The sequence below is a fragment of the Eubalaena glacialis genome, chromosome 8, assembly GCF_028564815.1.
Source record: "Eubalaena glacialis isolate mEubGla1 chromosome 8, mEubGla1.1.hap2.+ XY, whole genome shotgun sequence".
NCBI lineage: Eukaryota > Metazoa > Chordata > Mammalia > Artiodactyla > Balaenidae > Eubalaena > Eubalaena glacialis.
Genome location: NC_083723.1, coordinates 51,832,820 through 51,850,664, shown reverse-complemented (window position 1 = coordinate 51,850,664; position 17,845 = coordinate 51,832,820). Strand labels below are relative to the sequence as shown.

Genomic DNA, 17,845 nt, shown 5'->3' with positions numbered 1-17,845 from the left:
ATCAAAACAATATATCGCAACAAATTGAATGTTAAAGTAGTTATGCGTGTCCAGCTGTCAATTAGGTCAAACATTAAAGAAATTTGCAAATATGTAAAGCAATTCCACTTTCGTAATTTTTATTTTGGTTTTAGATGAGTTTGTTTTGTTACAAAAATCTGTTAATATGTAATGGGTTGGGACTTCCCTGGTGGCGCAGTGGTTAAGAATCCGCCTGCCAATGCAGGGGACACGGATTCGAGCTCTGGTCTGGGAAGATCCCACATGCCGTGCAGCAACTAAGCCCGTGCACAACAACTACTGAGCCTGCGCTCTAGAGCCCGGGAGCCACTACTACTGAGCCCACGTGCCACAACTACTGAAGCCCGTGAGCCTAGAGCCCGTGCTCCACAAGAGAAGCCACCGCAGTGAGAAGCCCGCGTGCCACAACAGAGTAGCCCCTGCTCGCTGCAACTAGAGAAAGCCTGCGCGCAGCAAGGAAGACCCAATGCAGCCAAAAATAAACAAATAATTTTTTTTAAAAAAATCTACCCTCTAAAGCTCAAAAATGAGTAAATTCAAAATGTCCCAGACAGTCAAATTAAGGCTAGGGATCCTCTTTGCTTGGAAAGTAGACAATGGTGAAAGTTCCAGATTACCTGATAATACCTATTAAAATGTAATGAGTGATATAACAAAACTTAAAAGTTTATCTGCATATATTTTGGACTCCCACCCAAAGACCTTTTTACCAAGTCCTGCCTAGTGATTTCAACTCCTTTACAATACTGTTGATTAAAACTATGCTATAGACCACACAAAACTATGAAGACTAGGTTGTGTTCCATGATACTTGAAGGGTATTCACATTTTAAGTTCTAACAGATACTCCCAAATGGCATGCCAACAAGTCTTTGCCAATTTACATTCTAGCCGTTTGAGTGCCCATTCCTGCACACTCTTGCCAACACCAGGTATTATCAATCTTGTTCATTTTTCCCAACTTGATAGGCAAAAATGTCATTACAATTGGCATTTCCCTAATGACTAGTGAGATAGGGTATCTCTTCCTAAGTAGATTGGCCTTTCAGATAACCCCTTCTGAACTGCTGCTTATCCTTTGTACATTTTTGTAGTATGTTGTCTACCTTTTTGAGATTAACAGGAGTTCTTTATCTCCTAGTCTTTTTTTTTTTTAAATAATATGATCTCTCTTAAGAGAATTTCCTAACTAGACACATTTTAGGGATGCTAAGACCTACACATCCAGACATAAAGTACAAACTTTTTTTTTTTAATACAAACTCTTAACTTATTCACAATGCATAACTCATACTCTACAAAGAAGTGTGAAACATTTCTATGTATCTGTACATGTGAGAGCAAACTATGGGATTATGCAGGAATAGATACACTCAACTCTTATTTTCAATCTCCACTTGTAAATACACACGCTTACTAATATGAGACAACACCACTTAGGTGTCAGATACTCCAAGAAGTCCTTTACAAACATTATCATTTAATTCCCAACAACCTCGTGCAATAAGTTTTATTGCCCCTATTTACAGATAAGCGGAGAAATCCAGAGTAGCATCAGTTTGCCTGGGATCACAGAGATGAGCAAGGATTCTAACTGACGTCTGTGTGATTCCAAGCAAGGTACCACTGACCCTCCCAACAGTTTGTGTACTGCTGCCCCTAATTTTGCTCAGTTAATAGTGTGTGCACAGCGGAATCTAAAATATGACACAAATGAACCTACCTATGAAACAGAAACAGACTCACAGACAGAGAACAGACTTGTGGTTGCCAAGGGGGTGGGGAAGGATGGAGTGGGAGTTTGGGATTAGCAGATGCACACTATTACATATAGAATGGATAAACTATAAGGTCCTACTGTATAGCACAGGGAACTATATTCAGTATCCTATGATAAACCATAATGGAAAAGAATATAAAAAATAATGTATATGTATAACTGAATCACTTTGCCGTACAGTAGAAATTAACACATTGTAAATCAACTATACTTCAATTTTAAAAAAATTATAAAAGTAAAAAAATTGAGAGAGAAATGGGAAAAGAAGGTAAAGGGTAATATAAGAACATTGATCTCATCATTCTAGTCTAGGGAGGGAGGTAGATATCATCTAAACTGACTTATAAAAAAATAGAAGACTAAGTACACGTCAATGAAAAATTAGTTGATCTAAGAAAGAAATGGCAGATCTAGGAGTTGTCTTGTTGACGCTCGGAGAATGCTGCTCTTTATGGTTGAGCAGGTATTTCTGCTGATGGGGGAGGTTTGGTCAATGCCTAATGCAGATACACAATGCACAGCGCAGGGAGAGGGGAGACCACAGGCCAGAGAACATTTTTTCATGTTTAAATTTTCCTGGGAATTCCCTGGCAGTCCAGTGGTTAGGACTCCACGCTCTCACTGCGGAGGGCCCAGGTTCGATCCCTCATTGGGGAATTAAAGTCCCATAGGCCACGCAGCATGGCCAAAAAATAAAAATAAAAAAATAAATTTTTCTTGCCTTGCCAAAAAAAAAAATAGTGTGTGCACATAGAAGGGTCTCATTTTTCTCCAAAGGTTCATTATATCATTTGAGATGTCTTAATAAAATCAAATAATACCAGGTGGTTTAATCATTACCATTGACTAAAACTATGACTGTCATAACTGACCTTAAAAAAGCGGCATAGGCTCAGTCAGCCTTACTACAGGGTTCCTAGTCCTCTCACGATTTACCCTAATCACCCTGTCAGAGGGTGTCCTGGGAACAGCTCCATGCCCCATGTAATGTTCTGGGGCACAGCCGTTTCCAGGAAGCACTTAAGAGGTAAAAGCAGCTCAACATAATCGCTGGTGAGCAGATCCCCAAATTAACCCAAGCACCAAGTCTTGCATGCGATGATCCCAAATAACCATCTGCTAAATGACATTAACTAAAGTGAGTGAACCCCTAAAGTTAAACGCATGAAGAATCAGATCTCCTGAGCCCAGCAGAACACGGGGTGCTCTTGCTGCCCCTCTGGGCTCAGGCTCCACCACAATCCTGCCTCACACTCAGGCCTCTCTAATTCCGAACAGCTTGCCATTCCCCCGCACACACCAGGGTATTTCACACTTACATGCCTTGCCTCCTGCTGTCTCTTCTGCCTTTCCCATCCCCACTGCACACAGTTAGCCTCAGTTGCCTTCACATGCCTTGCTCTCTGAACCTGTGCCGGGCTGGCTGCACCAACACTCAGCTAAGCCCAATGCGCCTCCTGTGTTTCTGGGGCATCCCATATATACCTCATGATGTATTTACCCCTTCTCTACCTGCAGAAATATTAATCCACCTCTGGGATCACTGGCACCGTGAGCCACTGTTAGTGTTGAAGACAAAAATATCACTCAGGGGGCTTCCCTGGTGGCGCGGTGGTTGAGAATCTGCCTGCCAATGCAGGGGACACGGGTTCGAGCCCTGGTCTGGGAAGATCCCACATGCCGCGGAGCAACTAGGCCCGTGAGCCACAGCTACTGAGCCTGCGCATCTGGAGCCTGTGCTCCGCAACAAGAGAGGCCGCGATAGTGAGAGGCCCGCGCGCCGCGATGAAGAGTGGCCCCCACTTGCCGCAACTAGAGAAAGCCCTCGCACAGAAACGAAGACCCAACACAGCCAAAAATAAATAAATAAATAATTTAAAAAAAAAATCACTCAGGGATTGAGACAGAACAAAGTGCAAGTCACTATACTCCATGTACTTTTCTTCAGAACAAGTATCTTATTCATCTTTCTAGCCCCTGAAACCTAGTATGGAACTGCCTACAAGCACAGGTGCTCCATCTATGCTTGTTAAACTAAAAATTTTTTTATAAGCCATAAGGAATGAATTCACTTCTGAAACTCGAAAAAAAAATGCAGAAATAGGTAAACTTGCACACCAAAAATACAGAAATTAAAATTTCCACCCACACTTATCTCTCCAAAGAAAAGCAAGAGCTTCTCCATTTTTGCAAGAACAGCTGACTTTAAAAAAGTAGTAAACATTTGGGGATCACTGGAGAGAACTCAATCATCATCATAGGTTTTCTTAAATAAGCTCACCAATCATCATCTGCCCAGCTCCAGTGGCAAGCTGAGTAGGACTTTGTTTTGAAAACTAATTCTTTTTGTTGTTGCTGTTGTTTGTTGTTGTCTTTGCTTATTTTGCTTTGAAAACTAATTCTTAATCAAATTTCTCCTCAAAATATTATTTAGTAAGCTCCCACTGCAATTAAGTATTGTTAGTTTCTGAGGTAAGATCCAAAATTCAAGGTGGTAAGTATAAGAGAACATAAACCTCAGGTATTCGAACTTTAAGTTTTCAGAATTTAATCTTTATAGCTTTTGACTTAATTTTTACATGCAAGGGACACAAATGAATCGGGACCTAAGCTTGTCAGAGTCAGCAGAACATCCATGGAAGAAAAAATAAGGCTGTTCCTAGGATGATACAGTCCTCCATGCTTGAAAAGACAGTTTTACGGGCTTCCCTGGTGGCGCAGTGGTTAAGAATCCACCTGCCAATGCAGGCGACACGGGTTCAAGCCCTGGTCCGGGAAGATCCCACATGCCGCGGAGCAACTAAGCCCATGCGCCACAACTACTGAGCCTGCGCTCTAGAGCCCGCGCTCTAGAGCCCGTGAGCCACAACTACTGAAGCCCATGAGCCTACAGCCCGTGCTCTACAACAATAGAAGCCACTGCAATGAGAAGCCCGTGCACCACAACGAAGAGTAGCCCCTGATCACCACAACTAGCGAAAGCCCACGCGCAGCAATGGAGACCCAACACAGCCAAAAATAAATTAATTAAATAAATTTTTTTTAAAAAAAAAGAAAGAAAGAAAAGACAGTTTTTAACCAAACTGCCTCACTGCACAATTCACTGAAAACAGCTCCTTGGTTGTCAAACTATGACTAACCATGTCAATAAGTAAACTTATGTTTTGGGCAGAGCACTTTCAAATTTAAATGTGCATGTCTTTTGACATAGCAATTTTCAGTCTAAGAATTTACCTTACAGAAATATCCAACCAAGCTTCCCTGGTGGTGCAGTGGTTAAGAATACACCTGCCAATGCAGGCAATACGGGTTCGAGCCCTGGTCCGGGAAGATCCCACATGCCACGGAGCAAATAAGCCCGTGCGCCGCAACTACTGAGCCTGCGTTCTAGAGCCCACGTGCCACAACTACTGAAGTCCGCGCAACCACTGATGCCCGCGCCACAACTACTGAAGCCCACGCGCCTAGAGCCCGTGCTCTGCAACAAGAGAAGCCACTGCAATGAGAAGCCTGCGCACAGCAACGAAGAGTGGCCCCCACTCGCCACAACTAGAGAAAGCCCGCACATAGCAACAAAGACTCAACTCAGCCAAAAATAAATAAATACATAAATACATTAAAATATATATATATATATCCAACCAAGAGTCCTATGACATACATATACTTATGCTCCACTGAAATCACTATGAAAAGAACATTTAAATTGTTGCAACTATTTATATTGTTGCAATGCAACTTGGTTTAAGGAGAGTGAACTATTTGTACCTACACTGAAAATTCTTCAGGATACATTATTTAGTAAAAGCACAAAAAATAAACAGTATGATCTGATTATTAAATTAAAAAGTGTGGATATATGCACAGAAAAATTTCTGAAAAATAATATACCAAGTTACCAGCTATAAGACATGGGAAATACATGGGGATAGGGAGGATTAAAGAACAAATATTTTCACATTTTCATAATTCATGTGTTTTGAATTAATTTACATGTATACATTTGTTAAGAATTCATCAAGATGTTTTATTTAATATTCATATACTCTATTGTACCTAGGTTATACCTTAATTTTTTTTTTAAGTAATACATACTCAATGAAGATAAAAACAAAAAGACACCACCCAAAGATTTCTACTTTTATGAGCCCACATCCCAAACAGAACAAAAATTTTTCATATTTCTGTTATCACCACCAAATATAATATACATCCAGCCTTCACATTTGAATCTCAAGAGGAAAAAATATAACAGCTGCCATGGGAGTGACTACTGGGTGATGCTGTATTGATGCTTTATACACATCCCCAGGATCCTATGAGGCATCCTTTCCATTCTAACCTCCCAAATTTGATTTCCTCATCCTTAAACATTTATCATCATGAATTCAGAAAGTAGAGTTGGGATGCAAACCCAGATGTAACATTCTTCTGGCTACACCCTTCAGTTAAACAAGAGCACATGAGGCAAGCATCAGGGCTCCTCATCAAGATGTTTCAGTACGATTTCCCCCTCCTACTCTCTCCCAATCCTTAATATTCCAAGCTTAAGAGACTTCTTTCCACAAGGCAGGATCCTACTAAACTTGGTAACAAGGAGGGACAACCAGGCACCATGGACTCCACACAGGACACCTCTACCTCTTTTGCCATCTAAAACACATGCTGTGAATCACAATCACCTGCCTGGGATAAAGCCATGGCATCTACCTCCTCATGCCCTCTGTTCTACTCTCGTATCTCCTTAGGCCCCCTCCAACTTCCCTGCAATTCATTTATACTAAGATGAAGCTGCTTAAAAAAGCAAAACAAAAAAACAAAAAAACCTTCAAGGAAAAAGTAGTCTCATTTTCTGTCTTAAAACAGGATGTCCGGATATTTTTATTCTGCAGTAAGCCCCGGATTCCAGACTACTTGTACCTGTCTTTTCCCTGCAGGGAGACAATAAATCAACCCTTCAAAGAAGCCAAACAAGATTTCTTTTTTCTTCAGAGAAAGCAAGAAACAGGACATCTCTGCTCCGACTTGCCACTGCAAACAAGATCAGGCTGCTGTGTAAGCTACTTTTTGAGGATCTGACAACTTTAAATGGGAGAAATGAAGACAGGGCAGAGTCACAGGACCTGGAAATGGGTTCCACTAATCACCTGCAGCGCCATGGGCAAGTCACTTCTTCTCCCAGGGCTTTACGGAAAATCCTTTGGTAAAGCAACTAATACCATTTTTAAAAAACCCTATTGTGCTATCTCATTTTTATTAGTTTTCTCTCTTAAAATAGTAGGTGTTTAACACATTCTGAAAGTAGCATTTTATTAATCAAAGGACTTGCATAGACAAAGAAAGTCTTAAAAGAGTTATTCAGACCAAGTCACCTGCCTCAAAATCAAGTGCTCTAACATATCACCTTGTTTTGGTGACTCCTGTGGCCAAAGACAGTATTCATAATTTGAGAAGGAGGCTACTTTACCAAGGACCAGATTTTTTAATATGCAAAAATGAGAGAATTTAGGGCACTTCAAGGGTTTCTTATATTTCTTATAACTTAAATTTTATGAATAAAATGGACAGAATGCTTTATTCAAGTATACTAAAATAACAAAGTGATTAAAGTATTTTAAACCTTGCCCATAATATTCAAAAATATTGTGGCCATTAGTTTCAGCCTTTGCTTGTCTTTAATCAAGTATTTAGACAAGCACATAGAAGCACTGGACTTTGCACTGTTTTGGAACCAAATATGTACTAATAAAAAGCAGAATGGGTTGTCCACAGGAAAGTGAGCTCACAGTCACCAGAAGTGTCAAAACAGACGCCAGAGTGTATGTCAACTGTTACCAACAAGTCTTGTCCACTGAACAAGAGGAGGATCTACTAACCTTAGGAGCTGCTTCCATCTCTAGCAACTTAAAAATAGAACATACTTATAGATGTTTCTGGAACATTAAAAAAAAAAAAAAATGAACTAAGAGCCTAATAAATGAATTCTGGAAGAAAGGCTGTATTCCAGGTTGCTCCAAAATTTGTAAATCGCTCTCCATTTATTTACAGCACAGCCAGAAGGCTGAGACTTAACACCACTCCCACTCACTTTTTCATCCATCTAAAGCACAAACTCTCAGTGATACGCTACACAGTTGATTACTTTCCTTCTCCACAGGCTTTCTTCACTTCTCTCTCAGAAACAGTTCGCTGTGCTTGACTTCCACTAATCACTGGCCTCCTTCACTCTCCTCTGCTGGTCCCTCCTTCCTCCTAGAGCTCCAGGCTCAGTTCCTTGATGATCTTGTCCAATTCCATGATGTCAATACCACAAGCTAATGAAGCCTCTCATGCTCACCTCCACTTCCTACCTTCTCCTGGGCTCCAGACCAATATATCCAACTACCTACTTGACTTCATCATTTAAATTTCTAATAAGCATTAGAAACAAAATATGCCAAAAGTAAAGCTCCTGACTTCCACCCAAGAACCTGTTTGTCTCACAATATTCTCCATTTTGGTCAATGGCACCACCTTCCAACCAGTTGTTCTGGTCAAAAAATCTTGTCATCCTTTCCTCTTCTCACACCTCTCATCCAATCCATCAGCAAACCCTATTAGCTGTTCCGTAGAAATAAACAGAGACTGACCACTACTCGTTACCTCAAAAGCTAACACCATCCTCTTACCAGCATATTACAAGGGGACTGGCTCCTCATTTCTAGTGCTAAATGTTATTTTCAGGTATTTTATGTTCTAAGCATTTTCAAGCCTAAATGCTCCCCTCCTCCAGTTTGTGGAAATCTACAAAGATGGCCACCATCAATTCCTCCTCTGTGTACATGCATGCCACTCCACCATCAAGAGAGAGAAGCTATTTCCACATCCCCCTTGAACCTGTCCTGGCCTCGTGGCCTGCCTTTATCAATAGAATGGGATTAAAAGCAACAATGCGCCAATTCTGCACCTAGCCTTTAAGAGGCCCAGCAGCTTCTGATTTCACTTGGGGTAGCCAGCCAGAGGCCACTACTGAGTGATGAGACACAGAGTAGAGAAAGATGACCTGGATAAGCACCAAGAGGCCAGACATGTGAGTGAAGTCTTCTTGGACCTTTGAGCCCAGCTTAGTAAATGACCCAAAATGATACCATGTGGAACAGAACTAACCACCTAACAGACCCATATGACCATAGGAAAAAGTAAGTTGCTGTTGTTTCGAGCCACCGGTTTTCAGGGTGCTGCGACAGAGAACTGAAACACCATGATCACAATGGAATCAACATCCTAAACAACTAAGTGATAATGGCCGATATTCTAAGGACTCAGGCCTCTTTCAGCTTACAGTTCCACTAGATTTTAACAGCATTTTTTTTTTCATTTCAAAGTTTGGTTTGAGGAAACAATAATTCCATAATTTCAAACCTTTTCCTAATCAAGTTAAATGGCCTCAGCATAATTCTCTCAAACACATAATTTACGTACTATGGACTCCCCTTCAGGGCAACAAAATTCCTATACTATATTGATATTTATAGCTGTGTTTATTTACCAAATACTTACCAAACAGCAATTTCAGACCACGATAAATTTTAATAGAACACTGAAAACTGTTTGCAACCAGCTTTCAAGCAAAACTCTGTAGTCAAAGCCCATTTGTAAACATCAGATTTATGGGGCAGAGATCCTAAGTAAACATGCCAATCCAGGGACTTCCCTGGCAGTCCAACGGTTAAGACTTCACACTTCCAATGCAGGGGGCATGGGTTCAATCCCTGGTCGGGGAACTAAGATCCCACATGCCACGTGGCCAAAAAAAAAACAAAAACCAAAACCAAACAAACAACAACAAAAAATTCTATGCCTGTGGTGATAGTTACACAACTCTGTAAATATACCAAAAATCATTGAATTGCACAAGTAAAGCAAGTGAATTGTATGGTATGTAAATTATAACTCAATAAAAATTTTTAAAAATAAAAATGTCAATCCTATCCCTTGGTCACTGCTCCCACACTGCCACCTCCTGTCTTATGACTCTAGAAGCTTGAATCAGAGTCAACAGTTGATAAAGGAAACTCAACTAAGAATAGCACAGACTCTCTCCTTCCTCCCAGACGAAACCAACCACCAGCGTTCCTGAATGGATAATTCACACTTTTCAAAATTAGTTACTGCTAGAAAAGTTGCTGTCTGAATGCTGCTAAAGACTATTAAAATGGAGTTGCTTCAAAATATATATCAAGGTGGCTCAACAGCTTCACTTTAATACGAAATCCCAGACCTATAACAACACATGAACTACAGTAGTGTGGCTCACAAAAGCATTTCAAAGTATGGCCAAGATCATGTCCCTCTTGCTGACTGCCCAAAAGAGGTACACGTGCAAAAGCAACTGAACTACCATACTACAGAAAAGAAATACAAGTCAAGTTCCTTACAGGGAAAAGCCCAGCTCTCTGCAATTCCAAAATATATTTTTAAACCTTAGCTGGTAACTCATTTATTTCAAGCAGAATGCAAAACTCAGAACAAAATATGCCTCCTGTTAGTTTATTATAATGGCATTTGGCGTGAACAGAGAATGTAAGTCATCACACAAATCAAAAGGAAACCAGAAACAGAAGCCAAGATTCTCAGTTCCCACTGGCTCCAGGCACATGTCACGTTTTCATAACGTCTTCCTTGTTATCATGGACAGCCACACAGAAGCTACTTATCGACATTTTTTTTTTAATTCTAATAAAGTGAGAAAGAAAAATAAGAAATCTTTTAAACTTTCTCAAACCGTACTGAGAAAACAACGTGAAATCAAGAAAAATCTCATTGGCTACAACCACTTAAGCAGTCATGCATTACTGATCTTAAACCGAGCACTGCAAAGATAACCTTGCCTAAGATTCTTTACCAGCCGTGAAAGTTTCCTAACATTCAGAATCTCAGGGCTATGCATGTTTGAGAAATTTCCCTAATTCACAAGACTCACCTGTACCACCACTGATAAACCAGGGGCATACCTGTTAAAATATTTAGCATTAAAAGCAGCTTCTGTCCTGAGACAACAGGGTCTTATGCCCTGGCTAATGGGCACATGGCTAGTCATGGCACCATACTATTCTATACTTAACAGCTTTTAAAAGACAGCACTAGCTTTTAAATGGCCATTTAAAGTAAGATATATTTAAAACCACAGTAATTTTTATACATGCTCTACCCCATTTATATGCTAAACATAAGATTCTAATACAGAAATAAGCTGTTCATTTTATTTCCTTTTTTTTTTTTTTTTTTTTTTTTTTTTTTAATTTTAAGGAAGCAAGAAACAAAGACATTTGAGCTTAGGCACCACAGTCTGTTTTAACGGATCCTTCCTGGAAAAATATTAACTATGATATCCCACTATTTTTTCTCTTTCATTCAAATATGTTTTGGCTACATACAATTCTAATCAAGGCCAAGAGCTAAATCATGAGAAAGTTTAAGCTAGAAAAAGCTGGAAAATACATAAATTTTCATAATTTAAAAAAGTAATGGAAAACGAATTAAGCCACCATCCGCTCAGTTCCCCAGTGTCAGCAACTTTCCTGTTACCTCTCCCATGCCCAAGAGCCCACAACATAACAAAAAGGAAATCGGCGCTATTTACAAAATCATATAGGGGCACACACAAGGTTCCCCAAGATACCAGTGACTCTTCCAAACAAAGTCAGCTACCGTCTTCCAAAGTAAAAACAATTTTCACACCCACCCTCACCCCCAAGGAGGGAGGGAAATTCTTTTTAAAGCTTATACCTCCAGAGTGAAGCCAAGTCTTCATGTGCTGTATCTTTTATATCTGGAACAAAAAGTACAACACTATCACTGGTACTCAGTGCAATCTTCTCTTCATTCTGGATGCAGGGGACCTCAAACTCTGTGAAGCACTGCTATACTCTTCCCCAGCTGGGGGGTGTCTGAATGCAGAAAAGCAACATTCCTTCCACATTCCCTTGTGACTTCGGTAATCAGGAGCTAAGCTTGGTCTGAACCAAACTCAACAATGCCCCTTCCTGAAATGGTCCCACCCAGCTCTGCTCCCCGTCAGAGGTGGGCCATCCTACCACGCATCAAATCACCCCCTGGGCCTGCTCCCCTGTTTAGCTGCTGCAAGCCCATTGATCCATCTCAGAGTGCTGCCATAAGCATTCTTCAGCACCGGGCTCCCAACATGCCTTGCACAGCAGGTATAAAGGTCACTGCTGCATATGTGGGTATGCCTGCCTCAGGTGCCCACATGATGATGGGATGGAATGCAATGACTGCTAAGCACAAAGAACTCCACCCAGAAGTCCAGCAGGCTCACTGGCAAGGACTGGTCCGCGGCATTCAATTCACTGTCACCAGTACCACCTCTTGACCCTCCTATAGGTGCTGGGCATGTGGATCACCAAGGTGCCTTCTCTGCCCTCTCCCAAAGCCTATTCAGACAGTGGGACAGTCCAGATAAGGAAAACTACAACACAGTTCCAAGGTTCAGTTAGAACAAAATTGTAACAGATTTCCAGCAAATCTCCCCGGGTAGGGCTTTCCCAGTAGCGCAGTGGATAAGAATCTGCCTGCCAATGCAGGGGACAAAGGTTCGATCCCTGGTCCGGGAAGATCCCACATGCCGCGGAGCAACTAAGCCCGTTCACCACAATTACTGAGCCTGCGCTCTAGAGCCCTCGAGCCACAACTACTGAGCCCGCGTGCCTAGAGCCCATGCTCCGCAACAAGAGAAGCCACCGCAATGAGAAGCCCGCGCACCACAACAAAGAGAAGCCCGCGTGCAGCAACGAAGACCCAACACAGCCAAAAATAAATAAATGAAATAAAAATTAAAATTAAAAATTTTTTTTAAAAATCCCTGGGCAGAGAAAGCAAGCTCTATTGTTGTTTTTAGCCATTTCTGTACAAGCAAAGGACTTACTTGATTGCTCTCTAAATCAGTTTAAAAAAAAAAAAAAGTTGTCTCCAATGTACTCACTCTTATTTGCTAGTAAGACAATATCATTCAAAATCCTCAGCATTTTAATGCTAATGAAAATCAGCTACAAAATTTAATCTACATTGTTAATAAACTGAAGAAGTTTCCATTGATAAATACTTTCTGCCACTGGTAACATTTTACTTTATGTGATTTCCTAAGCAGCAACTCCTGTTTGTCATAAAGTAACAAGTAAACTAAGTACGTTTTTAGGTTGGGCAAAAGCTTTTAAGAATAAAACAGGCAGTCTATTAACCAGACAATGTTTTTAATTCCCTACACATGGGGGACAAATTCACACCAGCCTGGAGAAGGAAAATCAGGAGAGTAAGGCAAAGTTATTGCATTTACACACAGGTCAAGACATTTAATGTTTAAATTTAGAAACTCTCAAATGTTAAAATGCCTGTCCTTCAACACAACCATCTGCCTATTTCTTATTCAACATCTGAAGAAAATTAAGATACAGTGGCTAAACATGAAACCAATTAGAATTTTAAGAATGTGCTTACATTTTTTTCCAGTAGGTAAACAATTCAGACTATGCCTTTAACCTTTTTTTAAGGAGCTATGACTTCTCCCCCAATTTTTCAATCGTTTATTAAACTGAGATCAATTTAGATAGTTTTCAGTACACATTCTATTGTTTTAGCTTTTAAAAGAGAATTCCATTCTGCTATATAAAATAACTTGACCCCTACCAAAATTCCCAACTAGAACTAAATCTGGCCACGCCAAATCACTTTCCAACTATCCTGATGAAAATCAAGCACATGGAGAAGAGAAATCCACAAAAATCCAAACAGGCTCGCTAACAAAAACACAATTTGTGAAAGTGCTTTACCTGGAAGGGAGCTCAATCTAAAAATAGGCATAGGGACTTCCCTGGTGGCACAGTGGTTACGAATCGGCCTGCCAATGCAGGGGACACGGGTTCGATCCCTAGTCCGGGAAGATCCCACATGCCGCGGAGCAACTAAGCCCGTGCGCCACAGCTACTGAGCCTGCGCTCTAGAGCCCGCGAGCCACAACTACCGAAGCCCAGGAGCCTAGAGCCTGTGCTCTGCAACAAGAGAAGCCACGGCAATGAGAAGCCCGCTCGCCGCAACCAGAAAAAGCCTACGTGCAGCAGCAAAGACCCAACACAGCCAAAAATTAATTAATTAATTGATTTTAAAAAGAAACTAAAAAAAACCACCCTTTAAAATAAAGTAAAATAATTTAAAAATAAATTTAAAAAATAAAAATAGGCATAGGATGACCTGTTAGGTAGGCATCTCTCCCAGCCAAGCACCAGGGAAATGCACAGCAAACCCTTTCCACCCTCCAGCATACACACCGTCACCAATATCTAACCAGACGCCCTGGCTGCCCTAGTTTAAATTAACTTCCAGCTTACTACTTGGCCCAGGTTGGGAGTGGGGGATGGGAGGGGGGAAAGGAAGAAACCCTAACCCCACCTTGCAAAGCCCAGCAACGCATAAGCCAACACCAGCACCACCGGCAGGAAGCAGAGCCTTTCAAGTCAGAGCTACAGAGCCGGGATCTGGCCTGCTCTGGAGAAAGGGAGCCATTTCTCCAGAATACTTCAGAGATTAAAACACAACCTCCAAACATTCTGTAAACTGACACACTACACATGCTTTCCGAAAAGTGCAATCCCCCTTGTTTAAGTAGCAAAAATCTTCAGTCTTCTCCATCTCTTGGTGGTTATCTGTAAGCAATATTTTTTAAATGGGGGCGTGGGGGGGGGGGGAGTAGGGGGAAGGCCTGGAGACAAAGGCGGGTTTGCAGAAAGCTGTCTTACTCTGCAGTGACTGAAAGGCGCTTCTGGGCAGGAGAAGCCCAGGCGTTCACTCACGTGTTCCAATCCCGGCGGGCGAGCTACCAGGGTAAAGGCAAATTCCTCTCCTCTCAGATGTGCGGACGGCCTCCCAGGCCTCTCAGACTCGTCGCCGCCAACTCGGGACAGAGAAGGAAAGGCACGCCACACCCGCGCGTGTCTGCAGCTGCTTTCGCCTATCCTGCACTTTCAGGTGGGGGGCGGCGGGCTGGAGCGGTCACCCATTGCTTCCTAATTTCCACAGATGCCCAGAAACTGCCCTTTGAGACTTTGATTTCCTGTTGCAGCAACTTGACCTACTCTGCCGGAGAACATGTAGCTGTGAGAGCTTCCTTAAGCGACTTTATACCAGTAACAATAATCCAGTGGCAGGGGCCACAGACAAGTCGTCTATTCCTTCACAGCAGTACCAACACACACTCACACTCACACCCACAAACCTGCCAGAAACTTAAAAGGCAAAAAACGGGAAACGCCAAGTCATACAGCAACCCAGTAACAGTAAGAGGAAAAGTTGTTTTCAGCTGTGTTGAGTCTCTCCTCCCAATGGCTAAGAACAGAATCAATGAGAACATAATAAGTAAGCTCACCTTTGCCTTTTGGGGACCGAGTGCTCAACTTCTATGAGTTTCCCGTGCAGTTCCACTTTACCTGCGGACACACAAGAGGTGGAGGGGCAGTTGGCCCGGTTTAGCGGCTCTCTGGGCCCGAAGGACCCGCACAGCCTAAGCAGCGACACGAGTGGCCTCCTGAGACCCCGAAAGGCACCCGGACGTGGCTCAAAGCCGAGAGAGAAACCGGCCCCGCGCGGGTGGGAAGCTAAGCCCCTAGAGGCTGCGTGTGTGTAACTTACAGATGGGTGGGAAGGGGGATCAATTGGCTGATCCACTACTTGGGGAACACTCTACCCGCCCCCCCCCCACGTCCGCTTCCCCAGAGACTCCAGAAGACAAGCTCGGGGGAAGGGGCTACGTGGGCTTTCTTCAGGAGGGGGCGCCCAGGCCCTTCTCCCGGGTTCAAGCCCAGGCCCGCCGGGAACTGGCAGTGAGCGGCGGGAAAGGCTCGAGGACCGCAGAGCAGGCGCGGCAAGAGCGAACGTCCAGAGGCGCAGCTCAGAACGGACTGCACAGCGCGCGAGGGACGGCGCGCCACCCGCCACCCCGAAAGGCATGTGGCTCGGAGTGGGACCTGAACACAGCCTTGCCCCGGGCGTCCCACCCCCGCGCGCCTCCCCGCCACGCACGGCCCCCCGCCCTCGCCAAGCGCTCCCCACCAGTCCCGGAGGCCGCGGCCCGAAGCCTGGCAGCCCGGCGCCACAGCGGGACTCGCTCCGAGACGACCCTTGGTCGCCCGCGCCCACCTGCCCCTCTAGCTCGTCGTACGCGGGAAGGTCGAGCAAATAACCCGGGTCGCCCTCGCCCGCCTCCCGCAAGGTTGAGGGGAAGCGCGGGGCCGCCCGTGCTAGGCACCACCCGCGGCCTCGCTCGGCAGCCGGGTCAAGGCCACTTGGAGTTCTCCCGCGACCGGGGTCTGGGGCGGGAGGGGAGGCAGCGAATCCAACACCACAAATAACCGGCAGGGAGAGGAAGGAAGGAGCGAGAAACAGGCGTTCGCTCTCGGCCCCCAAGCAAGGCCCGGCGTGCCGGAGCCTGGAGCACGCGCCTGGGCCCGGGCGGGGCGCGGGGCGAGCACCCCCCCCCTCCAGCCCCGCTCCCAGGCGCCACACAGTCCCCCCCGCCTCCCCCTCCGAGCCCGCGCCGGGGCTTTCTTGACAGCGCGTTCGCTCTCAGCCCTCAAAGCCTGGCGGGGGAGGGGAGCCGCGGGGGCCGGGTAGGCGCCCGGGCTGGGAGAAGGGCCCCGACCCACGCGTGCAGGCGCCCGGGCCTCGTCCCCTCTCCCCCGCCCGCCCAGGCCGGGGCCCTGTGTGGACAACCCCGTGTCAGCCGCGGCCCGACCCCGGCAGGCCCGGGCAAGCGGCGCGGGGCTGGGCAGGCGTCCCGGCGGAGCCCGGCCGGGGCCCACCTGAAAGCGCTTCGATGGCCTTGAGGGCCCAGCTCTCGTCCGGACAGTCCACAAACGCGTAGCCAGTCTTCACCAGGAAGGGTCCCGACACCGGGATCTTGGCGTCCTTGAAGATACTTTCCAGGTCCGAGGGGACGGCGTTCTCGCTGAGGTTTCCGATATACAGTTTGTTCATTGTGAAGAGCGGTTGTTTAAAAAAATTAAGAGAAAAACGAAAAATTAAAACCACCCACAGCGATGGATGGATCCGGCGGGTTTTGTTCCCCTCCTCTTCTCGCCGTTAAAATACACAGACACACTAAGAACCAAGGACAAGAACGAGGAGCGAAAAATCAGATCCGAGGGTTTCTGTTTTTCCTTTTCTAGGTATTAAAAAAAAAGAAGAAAAGAAAAAGCCTTGCTACAACCCAAACGCATCAACGAGTCTTCCTAACTCGGAGGAGGAGGCGGGATTAGCGAGAAAAAGGAGGAGAGGAGGGAGGGGGGGGAAACTACTTTTTGTCTCTTACTCCCCAACCCCTCTGGCATCGGCCAGCGGACTGTGAAAATATCACACTACGTGAGGGCAGGCGCCGCCTCCCCATAAAAAACCCAGAAGGGTGACTGGCAGGGGGGAGGGGAGAAGGGGTGGAGGGAGGAAGGCGCAGGAGGCGGAAAAAATCCGCTCCGAGTGTCCGGCTTTTTGAATGAGCCACGTGTTCAAACTACAAATCAACGTCTCACGTGAGGAATCCCAGCGCCTCAATTAGAGTGGGCTTCGCAGGAAAAAAAGAGCTAGCAGGAGGAGGAAGAGGGGGAGGGGAAACGAGATTGGGCGAGGGACCGTGAGAAGGCGAGGAGGAAGAGGGGCGGAAAATGCTAAAGGAGCCGCAGCCGAGGCACGGAGGGGAGCGCGGCCGGGGGAGCAGATTGTCACCACGGAGTTTAGAAAGGGTTATCTGGTCGGGGCGGATCCGGAGGGGGAGGGGAGGGGGAGGGGAGAAATATTGATTTTTTTTTTTTTTTAAATGAGATAGGAGTCGGGGTGCTAACTAGGCAATTCCTCAGCTCTATTTACCGGAGTTTTAAATGTTCGATTTTTAAAAAGAGGTAATTAACAAAGCCAAAGAGTCCCCATTCCGAACTCGCCTTGTGGCTTTGATGACACAAGTGTAACCTCGGCAAAGCCGCGAGCACCTTCCCAGGGCTGGCAGGGACG

At 44.7% G+C, this 17,845-nt stretch overlaps 1 protein-coding gene across 1 annotated transcript in view; it reads right to left on the bottom strand.

Moving 5' to 3' along the window:
- Positions 1 to 16,975, bottom strand: part of IGF2BP3 (insulin like growth factor 2 mRNA binding protein 3) — a 140,835-nt gene extending 123,860 nt beyond the window's left edge. Inside the window, exons 1-2 of the mRNA XM_061197688.1 lie at positions 16,648 to 16,975; positions 15,216 to 15,276 (exon numbers count right to left, since the gene is read on the bottom strand). Of these exons, the coding sequence (XP_061053671.1) occupies positions 15,216 to 15,276; positions 16,648 to 16,822 (236 nt within the window). The 5' untranslated portion in view covers positions 16,823 to 16,975. The remainder of the gene's footprint in view (positions 1 to 15,215; positions 15,277 to 16,647) is intronic.
- Between the last annotated feature and the right edge of the window lie 870 nt (positions 16,976 to 17,845).